Below are 26,055 nucleotides of genomic sequence, written 5' to 3' on the forward strand. Positions count from 1 at the left end.
GATCACGCAGGATAAAATAATGGATTTGGGCTGGTGTGTTCTACTCCACCTACCATATTCACTGGACCTTGCACAAACTGAATTCCATTTTCTTCGTTCTCTACAAACTACTCTGCGGAAAATCAGGTGAAAACGTGTGGAAAGCCTCTTCATGTTGAGACCAGCTGTTATTATAATATATATATATGTGTGTGTGTGTGTATATATATATATATATATACGCGAGAAAGAAGCAACAAGAATGGATAGGTTTTTAGTATAATCGTTTCATACAAGGACAGGCTTTATTAAAAGTTGCAAAAATTGCAGCATATAAACGTGTCCCGTACTCATCAGCTAAAATACATGTGAGTTCTCTAGACATCCTAGTGGTTGAGGCTATACTCATGAAGTAATGTAGATAATTAAGTAACATAAATAGATTTCCAAAGTTCATTAAAGTTCTTTAAAGATGATGTACAATCTTATCACAGAATTTTAAAAAAGTTTTAATAGCATCACAGAGAAGGTGACCTAATCCATAGTGTACATATGAATTTCCAGAGATATGAGGAGGGATTACATACTCACAGACGACAAATTTATCCATTGCTAATCACAACGAGGTGGGTCTCAATTCCTGCTTATTAGCATTACAGAGAGGGTGAATTAATCCTTTGTATAGATGCACAATTTCCAATGGTGTAGATGTAAATTTCCAGAGAAATGAAGAGGAATTTCATATTCACAGGCGATAAATTTATCAATGGTTGAACACAATGAGGTAGGTATCAATTCTTGCTATATGATTAGGTATTTGCCACATTAATCACATTACTGCTATTTTCAAGACTGTAGCTATTTACATATATATATATATATATATATATATATATATATATATATATATATCATTCAACCACGCTGGTGGTTCAATATATTCTTAAGTCCACCATTTCGTTAATCGCAGTAGCTTCCAAGCTTCCCACTAATTCAATTCTCAACAAAATTGCAAACTGTTAATAGTTTTAGAGAGGACATCTCTTCAGCTACATTTGGCATAAATAATTTGAAATTTGGTTCAGTAGAAAAAAGTCACATCAAAATATGTCAGACCTCAAGGTGGGCAGTAAGGCAGATATTCTTCTTCAATTAACATAACTTTTTTTTTAATTTTCAAATAAAAGTATACTTTTATTAAGCTTAAATGAAAGAAAAATGCATGAGGACTTCAGAATCGTTAGTCGCATTGAACAAAAATTAGTAGAAAAAGAGTTATGAGGTAAAACGTCACAAAATGTAATGTCAGTAAGTGAGGAAGTAAGAAGTAACGCCCCCAGTAATAAGAATATATTTCTAAAATGAATGCTTTCTTCCTAAGGCGGCGAGCTGGCGGAAACGTTATCCCTCCGAGCAGAATGCGTAACAGAATTTCGTCTGTCTTTACATAATTTATGTCATAAAATGCTCGGGCTGCCACCAAGACTACGTGGGATCCACGGGACTATCACTCAGACGTAGATGCACACTGCATCGACAACAGATTGCATTCCCAGAATACAGAATGATACCTTTTAGTGAGCACATTGAGAAATGCGCAAAGCAACTACTACAACAATTTTTAATCTTTCCATTTTACCAATGTGCTATCGGATCACCAACACAAACTAGACTAAATAATGAAACATTCTTCATTGAAAAGTACAAGCCCAGACTTAACCATTCCAACATACTTATACAGAGAAATTCACCCCAAAGGAAAGGAAAAGAATTTTAAGCGATTATCTCCCTTACACCGGAAGAAATCACTTATTACCTCCCCTTATTTAGAACTCTTTTCAACATAAGCATAACGATAACTCTCCTCAACATAAACATAACGACGTAAGAAATTTGAAAAGCTAAACGCGAAACCGGTCTTTCTTCTAAATTATGTCATTGTAAGAAAAAAATTCATAATATTCTTCAGACATATTGACTTAAATATATATTCTTTAACCTTTTAAAACAAGCCTTCTGTAGTTTTTTCACTTTTTACTATTTTATATATATATATATATATACATGCACACAATACACATACAGACACACACATATATATATATATATATGACGGGCTTCTTTCAGTTTCCGTTTCCCAAATACACTCACAAGGCTTTGGTTCCCTGAGATTATAGTAGAAGTCACCTACCCCAGGTTCCACGCAGTGAGGCTGAACCCTGAACCCGGAGCCATGTGGTTGGGGGGCAAGCCTCTTGTCACACAGCCAAGCCTATACCTCTCTCTCTCTCTCTCTCTCTCTCTCTCTGTATATATATATATATATATATACATATATATATATATATATAGGACCAACTTACACAGAGTACAAACGACAGAGAAAATTAAATGGGTGGAAGAAAGGTATTTTAAGTCCAACAGCTGTTTCTAGGGCTTCGGAGTTAGATAATAATGTTGTTAGATGTAGTCTCCACTCTTTATTTTCTCTCGTTTTGCATGGATACATATATACTTATTTTGTATTTCATACCCTGGCCATTATATCGAATATATTTAATATTTGTCTATCCTCATAATTGTCACTGCAATCTCTCTCTCTCACTCACTCACTCTCTCTCTCTCTCTCTCTATCTGTCTCTCTCTTTTTCTCTCTCTCTCTCTCTCTCTCTCTCTCCCTCTTAGCCGTGGTTGGTCAGGCAACTAGCAATGGTTTCGCACCTACAAGGCTCCGAGGGGTGTAGGTGACATGTCAGACTTGATAGCCGCGGGCACATTCCTTCGCTTCAACTGAAGATTGGAAAAATAGTGTTCGCCAGCCAGAGTTGTGAAAAACACAAAACAAAAACAATCCCGAGACAAAATTCTAACGAGCGACAACCTTTCGGAGTGAGGTGGAGTTATTTCCCTTCGACCGGCTTCAGTTGTGCCTCTTGAAACTAGTGAGCACATACACGCTTTTCGTTCTCTTTTCGGCAAACGGAGAATTTTATGTTCCCAACACAAATATCCTCTGATGAAGGCGGAATTCCCCGTTTGCCGACTATTCTCCAACATTCTATATATTTTCAACATTTGTTTACACTCCCAGGGCTTTAAATTTTAATATTTCTACTATTCTTGATGTTATATATTTTATATCTAATATTTTGGCTTCTTCACCCTTAATCTGCAATACCTTGTGAATTCTATTTCAAAATTTCATTTCGACATGTATTTTTCTCTTAACAACTACTCTTTTAAATGACTTCGTTCACTTCCGACTACATGGAATATCAGTTTCTGCTTTTACGGTTTTGAACAACAAAAACAGAAACTTAAACCCCCTATGTCTTCCTCCCCTATTGCTCTTGGACAACAAAAATTAATCATTCCAGCTGAAGTACATCAACAGGTACAAAAACCAACCATGCCCTCCTCTCCTGATGCTTCCCAACTAAAACAGAGATCGACCATCAGCACAGAAGTTGCAGAAATTAGACGAATGATTTCCGCTTTGAGTCGTGAAGTAGCAGGACTCAGAACCAGTGTCTGTCCAAAAACTCGCAGCGAAGGGTCATATAGGAGTGCCCTGCTCAGCAACTTACCTGTAGCTCGTACAGAACCTCAACGCATCGAGGGAGTTGCTGCGCCGGCCACTCATGAATTAATAGCCATCGGAGTGCCGGAAGATGTGGCAGATCTGCAGGCATTCATTGGAAACACAGCTAGGGATCTCAGCTGTGTCCCTCCAAAAAGTGCTTCCCGCCTTGGCCGACCGGGATCCAAACCCAGGCTGATCAGACTGTTGTTTACGGGCTCTACTGAGGCGCGGACATTCCATCTGGCTGCTGACAGAGCTCGGCGTGACAACATTATCAACTTTAGAACGCGTCCTGGCCTACCACCCGATGTACGCCCAAAGATAAGATCCGTGGCTTCCCTAAATCGCAACTCTGTGCCACGGGAGAGTTTTAGCCTCCGCGATGATGGGCAGATCTGGAAATTCGTCAAGTCTGGTGAGTCGTGGATAAGGGATGCCAGTTGGACTGAACAGACTACACCCACAACAACAACTGGCAATGCAAAAATCTTGGGAAACTAACCAAGAACAATCAGCCATCCCCTGTATATCATCATCTGAAATCCAGATATAAACTGCTGTCCTTGAATGCCCGTAGTTTATGCAACAAGGTGCATCTTTTTGTCTCCTACGTCAAAAGTATCAACCCAGATTTCATCACAGTCACGGAAACGTGGGCACACTCTGCACTCTGTGATGGAGTTTTCAGCATAGCCGGCTACAACCTGTTCCGCAAAGACCGCATTAATCGCCGTGGAGGGGGTGTGATGATTTATGTTCGATCAAGTCTATCGGCAATCCCCTGTGATGATTTGAACCAATCTCAGCAGGAGGTATTTTTCTGCAATGTACACATGACCATGTCAACACTTCTGCTCGGAGTCGTTTACCGTCCTCCAAATTATCGCCAAGATGCACAGCTTTTTGATATCCTCAGGGCGGCTGCCATGAAAACATCCACATATGTTGCGGGGGACTTCAATTTCCCTGAGATTGACTGGGAGGCCTTCCGTTGGCCGCAAAGTGCAGACGATTTCCTTGAACTGGTGCTGAATTCGAATTGGTCCCAAGTTGTTACCTCCCCCACAAGGGGTAACAACACTTTGGATCTGCTACTTACCGCTTCTCCTGAAACAATCATTAGTGTCGCTACCGAAGAACCTTTGGGTGACTCTGATCATTCCATGATCATGGCCGACTTGTCTCTGATTGGTTGTAACAAAAAACACAACCATCTTCAGACTGCCCGCTTTGACTGGAATAAAGCAAACTGGAGCTCTTATTGTACTGAGCTGCAACGCCCAAACTGGCGCGAATTTTATGCCTCTGGAGATGTGGACACTATACTCCAGAACATTCTGAATTCAATATGGGCAGCATGTGCAGCATCAGTACTACGCAAGCACAAAAAACCACCCAATAGTGCAATTTGGGAGACTGCAGCAGTCCGACTTGCCAGGAAAGAACGCCGTAATGCTGAACGGGAATACAAGTTGCACAAATCAGAGAGCAACAGGAAAAAGCGCAATAGGTCAGCCAACCACCTCAAGCAGGTGACAAAAAAGGCAGTGCTTGAATTTGAACAACGCATTGCAGCTAACCCTGACAGCAAAGGGTTCTGGAAGTATGTGCACTCAAAGCAGAGACCCCCACTCTCCTGTTGGTCCCCTTCGCAATCCCCACACAGGACAGATTACTGGCAATCCCGAAGAATGTGCAGAAATCATTGCTGGATGCTATGCCGGCATCTTTACTGTCGAAGACCAAAATGTTCCATCATCATCACCACTGACATCGGACTCTATATCTTCTATGCAATTTACACCAACAATGCTGCAACGCCACCTAAAGAATAAACGCAATTATGCCTCTCCTGGTCTCGATGGTGTTACAGACCTACTTCTCAAACGCGGTGGGTACTTTCTTCTAGGCCAACTTTCTCTATTCTTCCAATTCTGTCTTGACAGTGGTGTTACTCCAGAACAGTGGAAAACTGCCAGTGTCATCCCTCTGTTCAAAAAAGGCGACCGCACATCGCCAGTCAACTATCGCCCCGTCAGTCTTACTAGCTGCATCGCCAAACTGATGGAATCCTGTATCAGAGAAACCCTCTGGAACTTCTGGAAGTCTCACAGCCTCATCCAGCCGTCACAATTCGGATTTATTCCTAACTCCAGCTGCTGTAATCAACTCATCGAGTTTCTTGAGGACGTTACCCAAATCACTGATCGCGGATCCTGGGTGGATGTTGTTTACCTGGACTTTGCTAAGGCTTTTAACTCTGTGCCACACAAAAGACTTATGGTGAAGCTTTCTGCGATGGGTGTAAGAGACGAAGTCTATAACTGGTTAAAGTCCTTTATTTTCGGCCGAAAAGAGGTTGTCACAGTTCTAGGACAGCACTCTTCGCCCTATGAGATGACATCTGGTGTGCCGCAGGGATCTGTTCTTGGCCCCCTTTTATTTGTTGCATATGTTAATGACATAGATGCCAACTTAAAGAATTCCACAGTGCTGAAATATGCAGATGACATCAAGCTGTACCTCGAAATAAAGAGGTCAAATCCTGTACACTATGGATCTCTATTGCAAGCAGACATGGACACAATGCAGCAGTGGATCATGGACTGGCAACTCAAGATGGCTGTGGACAAATGTACCACCATGCATTTTGGGAGGAGAAACCCAGCGTCCACCTACTCCCTCCACAACACTAGTCTCAAAAAGTCTTCAAGTGAACGTGACCTGGGTGTTATTGTCGACAGTGATTTGCGTTGGACAAAACACATCGCTAAAATTGTCAAGAAGGCTGAGGGTGTCTTGGCATCACTCATCAAATCCTTTATGAGCCGCTCTCCGGCTATCTATCTGCGGCTTTATATAGCTATGGTAAGACCTCACCTGGAATTTGCGTCACCGGTCTGGAACCCCTATCTTGTCCAGGACATCAATCGTCTGGAAGCTGTTCAGCGACGTACAACCAAAAGAATACCCTCCATCAGGCATTTGCCATATCCTGAACGCCTTACTTCCCTGAGCATGGACACATTGAAACTCCGACGTCTGGCAGCTGACTTGGCAGACACCCATAAAATTATCAACCATCGCACAAACAATAACTCTGAGCACCTCTTCAAACTCCACCCATCTAACACCCGTGGACATATTTACAAAGTAAGAAAACAGCACAGCTCCCATGACTTCAGGAAACATTTTTTCACGCTGAGAGTTGCTGAAGCGTGGAACAAACTGCCGGCATCGGTTGTTAGTTGTCGGAGCACTGCATCCTTCAAAACTTCCATGCTTCCTGAGATTCGCCAACACTACACTTGATTTTCTCCCCTCCATACACACACAAGCATGTTCACTTTCCAGACATTTATACATTACTGCATGTACTTTATATGCACTTTCTGACAAGTTGTGGTGCACCTGAGCACTGTATACAATAATTTCATTATTATTATTATTATTATTATTACAACTGAATTCCCGCCTTCATACATTTTTTTGTTTGTTTTTGTTTTCTTATTTCTCACTCTGGTCCTGTTAAATTGGTTATCGTAATTGTTTCTCCTAAAGTCTTTATCTCATATTTTCACACGTTTCCATTGTTGCAGTATTGTCACGATCTCTTTCATCTACCCTTAAGTTATACCCATAAATTACCTTATTTCTTTTCCTTTTCATTTCATTTCAACCCTCATTAAACTAACGATCCGTCATCATCCACATTCTAAAGACTCCGCCGGTTACGACGACGAGGGTCCCAGCTGATACGATCAACGGAACAGCTTGCTCGTGAAATTAACGTGCAAATGGCTGAGCATTCCACAGACACGTGTACCCTTAACATAGTTCTCGGGGATAATCAGCGTGACACAGAGAGTGACAAGGCTGACCCTTTGAAATACAAGTACAACTCATTTTTGCCAGCTGAGTGGACTGGAGCAACGTGAAATAAAGTGTCTTGCTCAAGGACACAACGCGTCGCCGGGAATCGAACTCACAACCTTACGATCATGAGCCGAATGCCCTAACCACTAAGCCACGCGCCCTCACATCATCCACATACGTACCGCTACGTAACATTTCTTTCATCATACCTCAAATGCATTTTATAATAGCAGTGGAGGCACTCTTTTTCTCATAACTTGATAGTTTGGTTACATCCTAAACTTATATCCGATACTTAGGATTTTATATCACTATAGCCCATTATACTCGCCTCCAACCAATCCTTCGTTTTCTCCATTTCCACCATTCAAGTATTTATAGTGCTAATTCTCAAATTTTAGATACAGGAATTTCAATTAACTAACTTACTAATTAACTAACGGATTAGCTGTTTGTTTACTTAATACTTCAGCATTTTGATATTTCATTTTGCTTTATTTTATTTATTAGCCCAATAGGGAGAGGAAGTCACCTTGAAAGATGTCTCTTTTGATGTTGGTGTTGTTAGATAGGCTCATCCCATTACTATGGTTCAGATGGAAATGTGTATTCCACTTGACCATGCTACCTTTTAAGAATTTGGAGACTACAGGAGAGATTTTGTATATCTCAAAGGCCTTGAGTAGCCAATTATGCGGGCCACTATCAAACGCTTTCCTGTAGTCTATCCACACCACACTCAGGTTCTTCTTGTTGCTCTGTCATTTCCCTACAATCATTTCCTTTATGAGTAATTGATCTTTGCTTCCATAAGAATTCCTTTTACAACTTTTTCAGCTTCTATCCAATGAGCTTTAGCAAAATATTCTTTTTTGTTGCTCTTCCATTTCCTCAGTCTTCGGTGGCTCCTTTACTCCTATGCTTTTACCAATTTCCCTGTAATTTTTTTTTTTTTTTTTTTTTTTTTTGCATTCGTCTTGAATACCTTGTTTTGTCGATAAAATTTGATTCTTTCATCATACTTTCTGAGCCGTTGAGCTTTCAGTCGTTTTCATTGTTTTGCTAGTTCTTTGGTTGCAGGGACGTTTATAAAATCTTTGATTTTATATTTTTGCTTGATTTTTCAAGCTTGTTTCTTCTCAACATTTACTCCTCTAGCAACTTCATCGAGAACCGATACATCCGCCTGCAAAAATTCGATCTCTTTTTGTATTACTACTTTCCATTTAGGAGGTCTATTGATATGGTTGGTCCTGTTCTGTGTCGTCCTGATACCTAACTGAGAAGTTACAACTTTATCAGTGGAATAGATTAGGTTATTTAAGGTTATCAGGTCATTTCCCTTATTTATTAAGATCTAAGAGCAATATTATATATCATGGTTATGTTGTTTGAGAGCTTTGGTAGCGGTTCTCTATTGATCATTTCAGCAAACTCAGTCTTGCTGAGTTCTCTCATATCTTCTTTTGATTCTCTTTATTATCCACCTCAAATTCTGTATCATAGCTATTCTGGTGTTTTTGAGACAGGTCTGCTTTCTCCTCTTTTTCCGCATATCTGTTCTTCGCTATTCTTTCTCCAGCTTTCTGGTTGGGATGTTCTGCTCGTCCAATGGGTTACTTAATGTGTTTACATCTATATATCTGCATACTTCGTTGCCTACTAAGTTTCTCCATAAATTGTATGTTTGTACAACGAGGGAGTCTTGCCGGTTTGGCTGCCAGCATCAATTCTGTTCGAATTGATTTCATATTCAGTGTAATGATACACTTTTATTGGTTAATGAATGACATGAAAATCATTTTCGCTATAAATCAATACATAAAGAGTTATTAGCAATTAAAGTTTGAAACTTTTGGTAATTTTAACCAGTCGTTAGCCACAGAAACAGTCATGCCTGTTTCCATAGTAACAGGCAGAACATTAGAACTCTTTTGTCTGCAAGAAAGCATGTGTTGACAAATACATTGAAACCGCCTGTTTTATTTATCTGATTACAACTAAGCATGTAAATTTATGTAGCGCAGGAGATATAAAAATTGTAATTTGTTCGAGAAATTGATTGAATGCATTTCTAACTTTATCATTTATACTGCTTGTAAATATTAGCATGTGCACATGTAGGCATGTAAAGGTAACTATTTAATTTACGTACTCACCTATAATCGCCCACTGTTGGTAGGTTTGTTAAACCACTTGTGTCATGCAGCTCACAACCCGTCGAACAGGCAACAAGACATTTTACTCTGTAATGAATCAAAAATACTACAGATATGTTACTAAGTTTGTCTTTTCTCCTAATGTTTTTACTTCTCTATTGCAGAATGCTACATCAACCAAAATTGTGCCATTGCCAAAGGATGTGACTGTATATCGATGGACAAACAGCCTTGCTTACAAAAGTGTTCCCATTACGCTTTGTGTATATATGGCACTTATACAGTGACTTCTTGTGGCTACGGTAGAAGGTTTGAGCCGAGTTTAAGAAGATGCATCCCTGGACGTTGTCAATATTAAATGTAAGGCTACTGACAATCTCATTTAGCAATGTTCCCAATGAAACTACAGAAGTCGAATTTTCCTCTATGATTAATTTTTGCATGGTAATGTTTGGCGCAGGACGTTCCCCAACAGCATTATATGGGTTCATATATAGCTGAATAGACGGAAGGATGGATGATGGTGTAGAAGACGGGATTCAGTTTGTAGCTTTCAACAGAAGCCCATTGAAGAGGTTTCTGATTTGGTTAACATTTTCCAATTATTTATTTATCACAATAACCTTTTTTTATGAAAAATCCTATTTTTTTTAAAAAATCACAATAAATTCATAAAATTTCTTTTGAATCTTTTATTTTCTTACACGGAAGTTACGAAAATGGTGAAAGCTATTTATAATTAAGGTGAGGGTAATCTATATAATTTTTTTTAAATTCTAATTACCTTATAGTATACATCGCCCATTTCGGAAATTACTAAGCTGATCAGGATTAAAGGGACAAAATATTTAGTTGTTATAAACATATGATCGATGTATCATGATCTGTCCATTTCATTGATAAAGTTCGATATTTGTATGCAATGAAGACAATAACCTAAAAGCATTAAAGGATTAAATGTATTGAAGAATTTTTGTGCCTTAATATCAAAGTTCCAAACGCGCTAGAATTGATAACCATTTTTTTCTCTCTATTTTCGAAGATGGTAAAATATGAGTCAATAATATTTGTACTTAATGAAAACATTTCGACATAGTAAAGCAGCATCGATACGAATAGGAGGGAGAGAAAGCTAAATACAGTCAGTTGAGTAAAAAGATGATGATGTAAGAAAATGAGGTGCTGGAGTTAATTGATACTGAAGTAAATTAACAAAAAGTTACATATATTTTGAGAGGGATATAGTCGATTGAGTCGTAACTGATAAATGATTTTACAACAAATCCTTTAGCTCGGCTTTCTACAATTTCTGCTTTCAACGCTGAGCCCAAATTCTCCCATGGAAATGTAGAATGTATCCATTTTAGTTTATTATCCTTTGAAACATCATATGTCAAGGTTGAAAATTTCATATTCTGCTACTAACTCATCTTCATATTCTGCCTATAACAAAGGGAAGAGGTTTGTTTTTAACCAATCAAATCTAAAGACAATGTTATAAAAAAAAAATTTAATAAAAAAAAGAGAATTAGCAAATTTTCTTACTTGCAACTTGTCACGGAAGGCTCAGAAGTTCTCATCAAAATATTGCTATAGTGCTAATAATAGAGTACATGAATATTCTAGTATATTATAATACGATGGTTATATATTAATATACAAGCATATGAGTGTCGTCAAAAATGCCGTCAGTCAACACAATGGCGAAACGATTGACGAATGTCAACAATATAGTAAATATATGTACATCTTACTATAATGGACGTTATGTCCGTCTGTCTGTCTGTTCCCTCTTCACGGTCAAACGGCTGGACCAATGGTAAAGATGTTTTTCGGGATTTCGAAGGAGATAATCAGAAAAAAGTTTTAGCGAAAAAACGTGAAAAAGTATGATTATTTAGTGGATATTGAGTTTTGCCTTAATAGATCACCATTTTTCGGGATTACAAAGACGGTCGCCAGGAAGGTTTTTAGTATTAAAAAATCAGAAAGTATGATTGTTTCGTGAATATCGATTTTTTAATTGATAAACCACCTTCGCATTTTTATTAAAAATTCATACAGTGTGAGATTATTTAGTGGTTATTGAAGTGTGTCAGTCTGGAGCAGGATTCGAAACGGCTGTTGTTTACATCTCAGTTTTGTCAATCAAAATAACCCATGGTATCGGAACATCCAGACACTATTCGCATAGAACAGTGGGAGGTAAGTCTTAGTTTGATTTTTTGCAACCGTAAAGATTCAGCAAACAGGGTACAGAGCTAGACTTTTGATCGCGTAGGTGTATTTTTACCCACTCCGATGTTTACACACGACCAGTTATACGTCGCTATGAGTAGACCAACGGACTCCAGTAATTTGAAAATTAGTTGTCGACCAAACAGAAAATATCGTCTACAGAGAGGTTTTGTAATCATATTGGTATTATCGGAAGGAATAAGATTCATAATTTAAATAAGGAAATTTGTGAACTTCGAATGTATACAAGAGTAAAATAGTGTAAACAACTAAAATAAAATTATAGCTAAATAACAATTTTTTCTTAATACTTTTTATGTAGAGGTCAAAGAAAGCTCTGGCTTTCGTTAGGAATGGTCCACATAACCATTCATGATACAGAGGCTGGGAGCCTATTTCAGTTCGTGAGTGAATCGTCATCACATGCCATTTAGGCGCGAACATGTCATATAGCTGCAATAGAATGTTGTATCACCAACAATAATATGATTTCTCTTAGACATCACCCAGTAATCTATTTACACATTTCTCAAGATATACTGCCGTTATGACTTCCCTCCACCATTTTATGCCTCCCTCGTAGATGGGTAGTTTGCTAGTACACAGAATTGAAGCACTTGAAGAATCGGATATGGTTGTAACGTCTCGGTTGAAAATATCGGACACGGACACATACAGATACACACAAATACATATATGTACATATATAATATATAGGCATACATACGTACATACACACATGCATAAACACACATGAATGTATGTATGTATGTGTATATATATATATATATATATATATATATATATATATATATATATATATATATACATACATACGAGGGGCGTTCAATAAGTAATGCCCCTGACCCACTTCCCATATCAGTAGAGCAACGAAACTTGGCACAGTTATTAGTCTTTTTCTACATAGAAACCACCCAGAGTTACGCATTTCTCCCATCGTTTGATGCAGCTCTGGAAACCGTTTTTGTAGAAGACCCCAGCTTGGTCCTCCAACCACGACGTGACTTCAGAAATCAAGGCTGCATCATCTGGGAAACGCTTTCCTTTCAAAAACAACTTCATGGCTGGGAAGAGGTGAAAATCAGTGGCTGCAAAGGTTGGGAGAGTAGGGGGGTGGGGGAGGAGGTCATAGCCGCACGCCTGTGCTTCTGATCTGGCAACACGCGAGTTGTGGACCGGAGCGTTGTCCTGCAGGAGGAGGATGCCTTTGCTGATCTTGCCCCGCCTCTTGATTTTGATAGCTTCTCTTAATTTCCCCAAAAGTGAAGCATAATAGGCTCCTGTAATTGTGGTACCCTTTGCCAGGAAATCTGTCATCACTACTCCGTCCTGGTCCCTGAAGACTGTGAGCATGACCTTGCCCGGAGGGCTGCACCCTTGCCTTCGTTGGAGGAGGTGAGTCACGGTGCTTCCAATGCATTGACTGGGCTTTGGTCTCTGGATTATAGTGATGGACCCAGGTTTCATCCTGTGTAATCAGTCTTTTGAAAAATTTTGACACATCTTCTTGGCACATCTCCAAATTCATCCTCGAGCACTCGACGCGTTCTTGCTTCTGGAAAGGTGTGAGCAACCTGGGAATCCATCTGGCAAACACCTTTTGCATATGCAAATGGTCATGAATGATAGTTTCCACAGACCCGGTACTAATCTTGACCTCATGGGCTATTTGGCGAATAATTATGCGTCGATCTTCCAAAACGGCAGCCTCCACTTGACGGACAGATGCCTCATCAATGGCAGAAGGGGGGCGACCAGATCTGGGAGCTGTTTCCACAGAGTTCCGACCATGTTTGAATTCACGATGCCAACGTTTTACAAGGTCATATGATGGGGCATCATCACCATAAGTTACTTTCATTTCATCAAAAGTCTCCCGTGCTGTGCGTCCTTTCAAATACAAAAACTGGATCACTGCTCGACACTCAACAGGCTCCGTTTCACACTTGACTCATTCACCATGATAGATCGCTAGCTACTACACATTCTTTATTGTCTCTCCTTGCTTCTTTCTGTGTTCCTTTCTGCGGAAGAGCGTAGTCTCGAAAAGTTAAAGACTTTTTCACTTCCCGAGAGTTAAACTAATACATCTGTTGGTTGTCTACACCACCTGTCTTCGTCTTTTGCTTTTTTGTGAATTCTCCCTATATATGTGTGTGTGTGTGAGGGAGAGAGAGAAAGTGTGTGTGTATGTGGGGGGGCGTGTGTATGTATATATATGTATGTATGTATGTGTGTATGAGTATGCATGTATGTATGTATATGACAAGCTTCTTTCAGTTTCTGTTAACCAAATCCACTCAAAAGTCTTTGGTTTGGGGCTATGTCCATGGTGCTGTGCAGTAGGACTGAGATCCAATGTATATAGGGTGGTGATCATAAAAACAATTGCAAAATATATTAATTTCAAATAATTGAAAAATCAGAATATTGAGAGATTGGAAAACAGAAAGTTCAGAATAACATATCCTTAAAAGAACAAAAATTCAGCAGAAAAATAAGAAAACGCGTTCATGTTGAACATGCGGTGGTATGTTTATAAACCTAGTAACATAGCAATGTTTTACTTTCTCTCAAAGTTCTCGTCTCATACATAACAGACTGGCTCAACTGTAAATGGCATTTATTTCACGAAAGTCTTGTGCATAAATACAGTTTTATGCGACTGCGTGAAATTCGGTTGACAGTAATATACACCCAAATAAATGAAATCATGCTTCCAGTGATTTATGACGTGATTGGACGGAATATGTTGTTCCATTCATTTACATATTTTAGATGGATGAAATCAGTAAAATATGTTATCCTTCACATTGAAAAGGAAATAAGGGCTTGTATCAGAAAGGGCAAACATGAAATATTGGAGAAAAAAGAAAGAATATATATATATATAATACAAATATGGGACAAGAACACAAAACATCCAGACAGACGATACAAAGAAAACAAGGAGAAGTCATTTATATTATTTTTTATTTTATTTTATCTAGTTTCAGTTCACAAGCTGTGGCCATGCTGGGGCACCGCCATTTGGTGTTGCTACATGATTTTACTTCACGAATGCTTTTTAGCAATTGCCATTTGGTGCATGAGAGAGTTCGATGCAGCTGCCTTCATCTGCACCTCTTGCCGTGAAGTTGGTTCATATATATATATAGTTAATCCAAACACGAAAACAAAAAAGAGAAAACACAACGCGAGGACGTGGAACAAGTATAGCATTATTGGACGCTCAGGAAAGAAGGAAAGAAGGAGGGTTTAACGTTTCGAGCGGAGCTCTTCGTCAGAAACATAGGAAAAGGAAAGATCATATATATAGTAGAAATATAAAAATATAAAAGGAGCAAAAATACTGGAGATTCAGTATACTCCACGTGGCAAAATTATGAGTTAAAAATACGCGGAAAACATATATAAAAAGTGGTTGGAAATAACACAGAAGTAAATCTAAGACATTTCAATTCAATAAAGAATTTAATAAAATGATTTGAAAAATTATACAAAGAAAATACTACCGGTTTCGATGATGAATCTCATCTTATCACATATCAGTAGAGGTCTATAAAAATTTAAAGTAAAAACAGTTTATCTCCTGTTTGGTATAGAGTTCAAAGTGTAAGAGATGAGTGTAGCTGTCATTTGTCTAAAAGAAATCTTTGTGTTCCTGCCAAAGGAGTGGCTTAAAAGCATTTATTGAATGGGTTTTATGTCCACCTGTGTGCGTGGGTGATGTGTGTGTGTGTGTGTGTGTGTGTGTGTGTGTGTGTGTGTGTGTGTTGATGGGTGTCTATGTTCTGATGAATGTCTTGAAGAAAGAATTAGAACTTTCTTTTGGGTTGGATGTATTGTTTTGAGTGTCTCCACCTTTTGTATGTGTGTGGTTTGCAGCTGTTTCTTTTTCAATAGTTAGGCCATTTTTTCCGGAACGTTGAACACAACATGGACAAAAAGCAAATTCGCACAATTTTCTTATTCCAGTTCAAGCTAGGCCGAAAAGCTGCTGAAACAGCTCGCGATATCAACGATGCATTTGGCCCATGAACTACTAATGAACATACAGCACAATGGTGGTTCAAGAAATTTCGTAGCGGTGACGAGAGTCTTGAAGATGATAAGTGTAGTGGTCGGCCATCGGATGTTGACAACGATCAACTAAGAGCCTTAGTGGAAGTCAATCCACGCACAACTGTTCGAGAGCTTGCTTCTGAATTAGACGTAACGTTTACGACAATTCCCAACCACTTGAAAGAGATTGGGAAAACAAAAATACTTGAGAAATAGGTGCTGCATGAATTGAATGACAACCCCCCCCGCCAAAAAAACCCGCCGTTTTGAAGTGTCGTCTTCCCTTTTACGCAACAAGAACGACCGGATTGTGACTTGTGATGAAAAGTGGATTCTTTACGACAACCGGTGACGTTCAGCTCAGTGGCTGGACGCCGACGAGGCTCCTTGGCACTTCCCAAAGCCAAAGTTACACCAAAAGAAGGTCATGTTAACTGTTTGGTGGACTGCGGCCGGTCTCATCCATCACAGCTTTTTGAATCCAGGCGAAACCATTACGGCGGAGAAGTACTGTCAGCAAATGGATGAAATGCATAAGAAACAACAGCCAGCTCTGGTCAATAGAAAAGGACCAATTCTTCTCCACGACAATGCTCGGCCGCACGTCGCACAACTCACCCTGCAGAAGTTGAACGAATTGGGATACGAAACTCTGCCTCATCTGCTATACTCACCAAACTTCTCACCTACCGACTATCACTTTTTCAAGCATCTCGGCAACTTCCTGCGTGAGAAATGCTTCAAAAACCAAAACGATGCCAAGCACGCCTTCAACGACTTCATCGCCACCAGAACGCAGGATTTTTACGCTACTGGCAAAAATGAAGTTGTTTCGCGTTGGCAGTGTGTTGATTCTGATGGTGTTTATTTCAATTAATAAAGTTTTGTTTGAGTCGAGATATGTGCATCTGAATTTAAAGGTTAAAAACTGCAAGAACTTTCTTGACAACCTAATATGTATGAAATTGTTTTTAAGTGCCTGTTCTTATTTATTGGTTGGTAGTGGTTGGATCTATATTTAATTATGGTTTTTACTTGTTAATAAATTTCCTTTCTTTATTTAGTATTTGTTGCTGATTGAAAGAATCTGAGCACTTGAATAGGGAAAATATTTTGAAGTATAGTAAGTCCATTCCTGCACAGGCTGCTATGTGACTGTTTAAAGGAATTTTCCTGGTGTTTTTGTCTCGGACTTGTTGGCGATAGATCGTCATTCTGTTGCATAATGATCCGCCCGTCTGACCTATGTAATTATGTTGGCAACCATTGCATGTGATTAGATAGTTTAGGTCTTCTGTGTTGCAGGTGAGATTGGATTTAACTTTGAAGGTTTGGCCATCTTTGAATTTAAATTCTGGTCCCTCACTTAGGTAACGGCAAGTGCCGCAGTTTGCTCTGCATTTCGTGACAGTCGGATTGGAGCTTTCTTTGTACGTTTTTGTTCCAAAGAGAATGAATTTTTGTGTTTTGAGCTGCCTTTTGCTTCGTATAGATCTCTAATCTCTTTTCAACCTACACACACGCGCGCGCGCGATCGCGCGCGTGTGTATGTGTGTGTGTGTGTGTGTGTGTGTGTGTGTGTATACGTGACTCGTGTTAGAGACCATAAGTTAGGAAAAAGATGCACACCGGCTTCACAGCATACCCTACCAAGGGACATAACCCCAAACCTAATCCTCTGACTCTTTCTCGTTTCACCACCTTTTTCATAGCAGCCGCTGACCGATTGTGCTAATCCACCTATGACAATAGAGAACAGTCGCCATATTCCCTTCCATATCGGCTAACTCTGATGAGCGTAAAGTTATATAATGGGATTGTTACATAACACTCCATTGTATTTTTTACGCGAGATCGATTCCCAAGATCAGCCTCGTGATGGATATCTAATAATATACAAGTCGGATAATATATATATATATATAGAGAGAGAGAGAGAGAGAGACAGACAGACAGACAGAGACAGAGACAGAGACATACACACATGTGTGTGTGCGTGTGTGTGTGTGTGTGATTGAATCCTTGCAAATCTAAATTTACTAATGGCTGTTTTAACGTTTATACTTTCATGTTTGTTGGTGTGTGTGGAGAGAGAGAGAAAGAGAGAGAGACCGGGAGAGAGAGAGACAGACAGACAGACAGACAGTGCGCGCGCGCGTGCGTGTGTGTGTGGTTTTATGCTTGGCGGAATGCTGCACATTATTCGAAATCGGAGTTACCAGTGTAAAGGGTGCGTAAATAGATGTACACAATATATTTGTTGTGCATGAAAAATATTTATTTAAAACCTAACATAAAGCATAATGGGTGGAGCACAATCAACAGTTTTTACTGCATTTTTGACTTTGAGAAGAAATATATTTTTTATGACTGTACGCAACCTAAGCAAATGATTTCCTCTAAAGGCATTTGAAAGATTATAGCATTATCTGTGGACTATTTCAGAAAATTATCGCCGTTGTCTTTGAACATGTAAAAGACAAATTTAGCTAGGGCAAAATGAGTAAGCCAAGATATGGTAAATATGCAAGAATTACATTTGAGAAAAGATTCAAGCACATCAATATTCATCTTTAGAAACCAGAAAGATCAGAAATTCCACAAAAAATTTAAATATCTAACTGAAATGAAAGTGGATCATAGAAAAATGGAGCGAGATATAAAATTAACGAAACTCGACTAAATAAAATATACTCAACATAAAATATTCTCTGTAGCTTCTCCATGATCTGCTGGAGTAGTTCTCTCTCCGATATATTTATGCATTATGCAGTTAAAGAGAAGAAATTATTGAAATTAATCATTGCTCATTTTGCCCCAGTTTAGACATCATTCTTCGAAAATTGAAATATTACCAAATTACACTCTAGTGCGGGTAAAAAAAAATTGACTTGAAATCCAACTGAGAAAAGAATATTGATTGTTAAACATCAAAATTTTTCCAGATATTTTATTAGCAACTTCAAGTACAATTAAGTCAAAGTTGAGGAACAATTTCTTGAAAAATAAGAACCTGTCACCTCTCTCAACTTCAACAACAATAATGCTAACCAATTTTTACTCCCGAGGATGATGTAATACTAGCAACGTAATGATTTCAAATAGGTAGGGAAAAAATAACAAATCAGATATGACTCATTTTACCCCGGTTACTAATTTTAAATCTCTTTCGATTCAGGTATTTAATGTGCTTGACAACGTGTATCAAAATATTTTTGATATATGTGTGAAAATATTTTCGTTAAAGTGTTTGTTTATAAGTTGTTAGTACCATTTTATGTTCGCATGACAACGGCCGATCGTAATATCTGCATGTTGCGGTGAATGATCTTCCCTGTCGCTGAGTCTCTCTTGAAAAGTAGGAAGCGACCCCAAAATGACTTTCTTTTGTCTTATCATATATTTAAAATTAAAAGAAGGAATTGTGAGAGAAAGTTGAACTGAATTTTTCTGATTCGTGGAAGACACACATGAAAAAAAATTGTTGCGACCATAGAAAACAAGCTATTAAAGAAAAAAAAAAAGAAACCCTCGTAGAATATCCCAAGGTTGATAGTGAATGATTCGAAAGATTAGTTGATCAAATCTTTGTTAGGTTTTATGTGACACACACACACACACACACACACACACACACACACAACACACACACACACACGCACGCACACACACACACACACACACACACACACACACACACACACACACGCATGCACACACACACACACTCACACACACTCACACACACTCTAAGGTCATAAATCAACGAACGAAACGAGGGCACACGTGTAGTTTGAAGGTGTGTCTCAACAATTGAATGTGATACAAGCCCAGAGTATACACCACACGTACCTCGAAAGAGAATCTGAACTGCTGCATAAGAGGGTGTGTTATGTACATGTGTGAGATAACAGCTGGACATACACGTGAGTAAATATTCAAAAATAGATTCGAATATTAAGCATTACAATGTCAGCTTTGTGAAAACGTTTGTAAGCTGAAAAGAAAGAATACTATTTGCATTCTCTAGCAAAACAGGAATATGTAATGAGGCAAAGAAAAGTCATTTTCCAGTCGCCTCCTATTTTCTAAAAATAACACAACAGGGAAGATTACATTTTAATTCTCTTCTAAAATGACCCTACATTTTAGTTCTCTGCAAGCCTACAAAACTACTAACAACTTATAAACAAACTTTTTAACGAAGTTGTTTTCACAAACATTGTCCAGTACATTAACACCTGACTTGGTAGAGATAGTGAGTTCGTTTCCATCGGTTTGCAAGCTTTCGTGCCAAAATGGATCGTGGTCTAAACCACATGAATGAAGGTGAAGCGGTGTTGGGACTGAATTTTAGTGTTAATACAATCTCGGAAACAACCGCTAAAAGCACAAGAAGAAGGATAAATATGCCCCATGGGGCGCATGTATGTAACTATGTTGCAACGTTGTTCGATCCCAGAAGGAAAGTTCAATAATAGATATGAATGCTCAAACAAAGCAAAAGCATTCATGTAAAGAACAAACAGCTAAAAGCCAATGAAATTCAAGATAGTGCAAGTGAGTAAAAGTTGGTGAGTAGCAACATCATGGAAATGTTAGCTACATGCAGTAGAGAGTTGCACAGTAAAGCGTGATTCAAGCATGAATTGAAAAGCAATGCCAGGTGAATATGAAATTGTAGATAGCGTGAAACCCAGTCGCATGAAACTGTATCGATGCACAAGAGTTTCGTGAACGCCATTTACAGTTGAGCCAGTTTGTTATGTATGAGACGAGAACTTTGAGAGAATACTCATCTGTAGAAAGTGAAACATTGCTATGTTACTAGGTTTATAAACACCGCATGTTCAACATAAACGCTTATTTTTCTGGTGAATTTTTGTTCTTTTAAGGCTATGTTGTCCTGAATAATAATAATAATAATAATAATAATAATAATAATAATAATATAATAATAATAAACATAATTTTCGGTTTAAAAAAAAAAACCTTTTTTTTTTAGACATTCATTAGTACAACATCCCCACCCCCCAAATATATGGCACACTAGGCATAACAACAACATGAACTTCCAACCCTGTTGTCTCTTGAGGTCTCTGGGTGAGACTTGGAGCCAACTTGTACAAATATAAAGCAAAAGTCAAACATAGAATAATAATATAATAATAATAATAATAATAATAATAATAATAATAATAATAATAATAATAATAATAATAAAAAAGATGGGCTACAGCAAATATTCTGCTCAATACCACAGATTTGCTTGTCAGTTGTTTGACCTTAACCAGTTGAGCATGTCCCTTAGTGGCTGACGATATGTGCATCTCTGATCACGAGCAGAAGTAGTGGGGGAGCATCATGGCCATGTGTTGAGAGGGATTCTTTGAAGTTTGAATGGTTCACCTCTGGAAACATAGGTGTTTCGTTCAACATCCTAAAGCAACCCTTATTCAGGGACCGTTTGAGCAGGATGGGCTACTCAACCTGAAGAAAATTCTAACTGGGCCCCACCTGCAAGGTCATGTGCTGTTTATCTTGATATGAGATCACCATGTCGCGCACATATGGTTGTGATGCATGTGCCTGGTGTACCTTTATCAGACGGGTAGTCATGATGGGTATATTGGGCTTCGTATATTTTACCCCAGTGTCACTTTGATGGCATGAACTGCTCTCTCACTCAATAATAATAATAGTAATAATAATAGTAATAATAATAATAATAATAATAATAATAATAATAATAATAATAATAATAATAATAATAGTAATAGTAATAATAATAGTAATAATAATAATAATAATAATAATAATAATAATAATAATAATAATAATAATAATAATAATAAGCTACTTCAGAAGAAAGGAAAACTAATACAAATAGCGGCAAAACACGAGCAAAACAAAAAACTGTTCTCAGTATTTAAGGAAGCTGACAAATACTAACAAGAAATCAGACCACCTAATAAATATGAAGAAGAAGAAGAAGAAGAAGAAGAAGAAGAAGAAGAAGAAGAAGAAGAAGAAGAAGAAGAAGAAGAAGAAGAAGAAGAAGAAGAAGAAGAAGAAGAAGAAGAAGAAGAAGAAGAAGAAGAAGAAGAAGAAGAAGAAGAAGAAGAAACAACAAAAGCTATAAAACAAATGAAATCCAAACTAAAAATAGAACAGCAACGAACCATGATAAAACGATGGCAAGAAAAGCCCCTTCATGGTAAATACTGGACTAAACTAAACGCAAAAGAAATAGACAAAGAAAAATCCCAGCAATGGTTGAGAAGCTCAGGACTCAAAGCAGAGACAGAGGGATTTTTAATTGCAGCACAAGACCAAAGCCTCCCCACCAGAAATTACCAAAAACATGTAATGAAAAGAAATATAACAAGTAACTGCAGAATATGTGGAGATGGACAAGAAACAATAAATCGTATTATCTCTGGCTGCCCAGTCCTGGCTAAGAAGGAATATATTCACAGACATGACAGAGTTGGAACCTACATACACTGGAAGCTATGCCAACATTATGAAATAACAACAGAAAAAAGATGGTATAGGCACACACCAGAAAAGGTCACAGAAAACGAGAAAGCAACCATACTCTGGGATATGCCGATACACACAGATAGAGAAATTAAGGCCAACAGACCAGATATAGTTGTCAGAGATCATGAAGAAAAAAAATGCTTTCTAATTGATGTATCAATACCGGCAGATGACAACGTGTCTCTAAAAGAAATGGAGAAACTTTCAAAATACAAGGACCTGGAAATAGAGGTAACCAGAATGTGGAATCTAAAAACAGAAACAATTCCTATCATAGTAGGTGCATTAGGCATGATAAAAAATATTCAGACAAATACATAACGAAAACACCAGGACTTACAAACACATATAACATACAGAAAATTGCACTACTAGGCACTGCACACATCCTACGCAGAACACTTTCCATACAATAACCATCAGAGCATCACAACAAATCACAGCACATACCTAAGGCACACAGAGCTGTGCTCGGTAGTGAAGTGAAAGCTCGCTATAAAAATAAAACTACTGAATAATAATAATAATAATAATAATAATAATAATAATAATAATAATAATAATAATAATAATAATAATATCAACAACAACAACAACAACAACAACAACAATAATAATAATAATAATAATAATAATAATAACAACATCGAAAAATACTTAGGAATGAGAACCCAGGTTTGAAATTTCCCCAAGACAGCTGATGAAGATTGGAGGGTATATCAGCCGAAACGTTGTGTTAACAACAAACAAGATGAGGACAAATATCCGTTAAATGTAAATAATGTAAATAATGTTCATAATTCCTCATTTCTTAAATATAGAACTATATTATTCTAAGTTTTCTGTTTTCTAAGCCTTCATTTGAAATTCATATATTTTGCAGCTGTTTTTATGATCGTCCCCACCCCCCTGTGTATATTGGGTCTCGGTCCCACTGCACAGTACCATGGACAGCCCCGAACCAAAGACATTTGAGTGTATTTGGTTGACAGAAACTGAAAGAAGTTTGGGATCTTTTCCTTTTGATGGACGGATTTCAACACAATTTCTAGTTAACTAAACAATTTGAAACTTCGTATACTGGTAGAATGTGTCAAAAGAAAACATTATTTTCACTTGGCTTTTTTGAGAAAATTGTAATTTGTAAGTTTAACGTAGTTTAATTTTTCGAATTTTAACCAATGAACTGCCAGTATTTGAGCTCAAATCATTTGCTGCGTCTAAAAACTCAGACAACATCCTGTTACAACGTAATATTTTTTCATAAAAGGATGCCCCAGCTTGTCGGAGGCTGTGATATAAATTGGGAAAAAATCCTCGACACCAGTGCGTAATTGGTACTTAATTTATCGACCCCGAAACGATGAAACATTGACCCCCCCACCATCTTTTTTCTGTTGTTATTTCAAAAAGATCTGAAGTTTGTCATATACATGCATACATACATACATACATACATACATACATACATACATACATACATACATACATACATACATATATATATTTCGCCAAAGCATATCGAAACTGGTTCAAAATTGTACAAAAAACAAAAAAACAAAAGACAGAGACAGGTGAGGGAACAATAAACTAGTCGTATTAGTTTGACACAAGAAAATTGCCACGTAGCTTAGCTTTTCGCAAGATTTGCCGATAGAATGAGTGCCAGACTTTAGAAATAGATGCTGAAGTCAATTTGTGCGTTTAAACTCTTCAAGCCATTGCCCCAGCATTGCTGCAGTTTGATGATATGATAACTATATGTATGTATGCATATATGTATGTATATATGCAAACATACATGCATATATATACATACATACATACATACATACATACTTACATACATTCATACATACATACATACATACATACATACATACATATGTGTGTGTATACATACACAAACACACACACACGCTGATGTCGAACTTGAGAATGAGTGCTAATACCACATTGGTGAATAAATATTCTTTATTTGTGTGTTAACAAGGCTACCAGTTGCATGTAAAGAGGAACTTCTCCATTATTATCGAGTTTGCTTTATGGAACGTTGGCACTCATCTCCATTTTAGATGAGAATACATGAATTTACACGTGACTGTACGAGATTCCGGGATAAATAAATATACAGATCATGGTAGGTAACTTATGCGGAAATCGTAATTGTTGTCACCTTTGCATTATCCCTGGGATCTTTGCAAGGAACTGTTTCCACTATGGATTAATTCCTTAATCATTTTTTGCGAGAACACTCTTGGACGTCCAAGTTTATAACTATGAATACACACGTATGTGCACATGCACGTCCATACAAAATATGTGCACGTAAAGAGGTATACAGACACTCACACTCACACTCATATATATATGTGTATGTGTGTGCGTGTGTGTGAGTGTGTGTGTTTGTGTATGTGTGTGTGTGTTAATAGAAATGGTAAGACAACAAAAGAATGAAAGAGACCTCGATATTATGTAAATAAAGGAATTTATTTATAATATAATATGTGACAATTATTCGGTTGTGATTATAAGACTCCGAGTTGCGGATGTCGGGGCGGAAACCTGCTCCGACATCTCGACAATTATCGAGGCAATCAAAAAATGCTGCAGGTTTCCGCCCCGACATCCGAAACTCAGAGTCTTATTATGGCAACCGAATAATTGTCACATGATATATATATATATATATATATATATATATATATATATATATATACAAACATACTTACATATAAGAGAACAAAGTGTACGTACGCCGCTATATATATATATATATATATATATATCTATATATATATATATATATGTGTGTGTGTGTGTGTGTGTGTGTGTAAAATACAAAATGGGACAAGAACGCAAAACATCCGGACAACTGGTGATACAAAAAGGGACAACAAAACATCCAGATAGACAATACAAAAAACAAGGACGGGTCATTCGAAGCTTTCTATCCTCAATCAAGAACCGGATCATCCTCGCAATTTCGGCTGATTAAACCTTGAGATTGCTCCAATCTGGTCAACCCCAAGGAAAAACTAAGCTAAGAGCATTAGGTTCCTTGGAAGCATCGAATGTATACGAAAACAAGGACGGCAAAACAGACGATGTTATACAAATATAAATACAAATACAATAAAAATAATAATAACAGGACATAACAACAGGTGTCTTTCGACTTTTTCCATTTGGTGCACATATGTTACGATTTTTTTCCTTTCTGCTCTTGAACACCCAAACTAAAGCTGACCATGGGTGAAGCAGAGTTCTTCAAGGTGTAAACAGGCAACTGAAAATATTTGCTCCTGTGATTTGTTGATGGTCATGGCAAAACCAAGATTCACTGGAAACTGAAATCATTTGAATTGAAATGAGACATTGTCTCCTGAGTCCATACGACGGGGCTTTTATGCACTTATCCACTAATCGATGCATCCTATGCTCGGGTGTCTCCTGAGACGGTGCGACAGAGACGTGTGTTCGCATATCTTCAAGTCTATTCCTTCCATATTTGGTGTCTCCTGACACTGTCACACTAATGAAGTTGCTTACACACACTTACTGACACTCCCACATGCACACACACAC

At 37.9% G+C, this 26,055-nt stretch overlaps 1 protein-coding gene across 1 annotated transcript in view; it reads left to right on the top strand.

The window, feature by feature from the left end:
- LOC115209723 (putative tyrosinase-like protein tyr-1) overlaps positions 1-10,068 on the top strand; it is a 129,819-nt gene extending 119,751 nt beyond the window's left edge. Inside the window, exon 5 of the mRNA XM_036501346.1 lies at positions 9,762-10,068. Coding sequence (XP_036357239.1) covers positions 9,762-9,955 — 194 coding nt within the window. The 3' untranslated portion in view covers positions 9,956-10,068. The remainder of the gene's footprint in view (positions 1-9,761) is intronic.
- Positions 10,069-26,055: the final 15,987 nt, after the last annotated feature.

This window comes from Octopus sinensis, linkage group LG3, assembly GCF_006345805.1.
Source record: "Octopus sinensis linkage group LG3, ASM634580v1, whole genome shotgun sequence".
Classification (NCBI taxonomy): domain Eukaryota; kingdom Metazoa; phylum Mollusca; class Cephalopoda; order Octopoda; family Octopodidae; genus Octopus; species Octopus sinensis.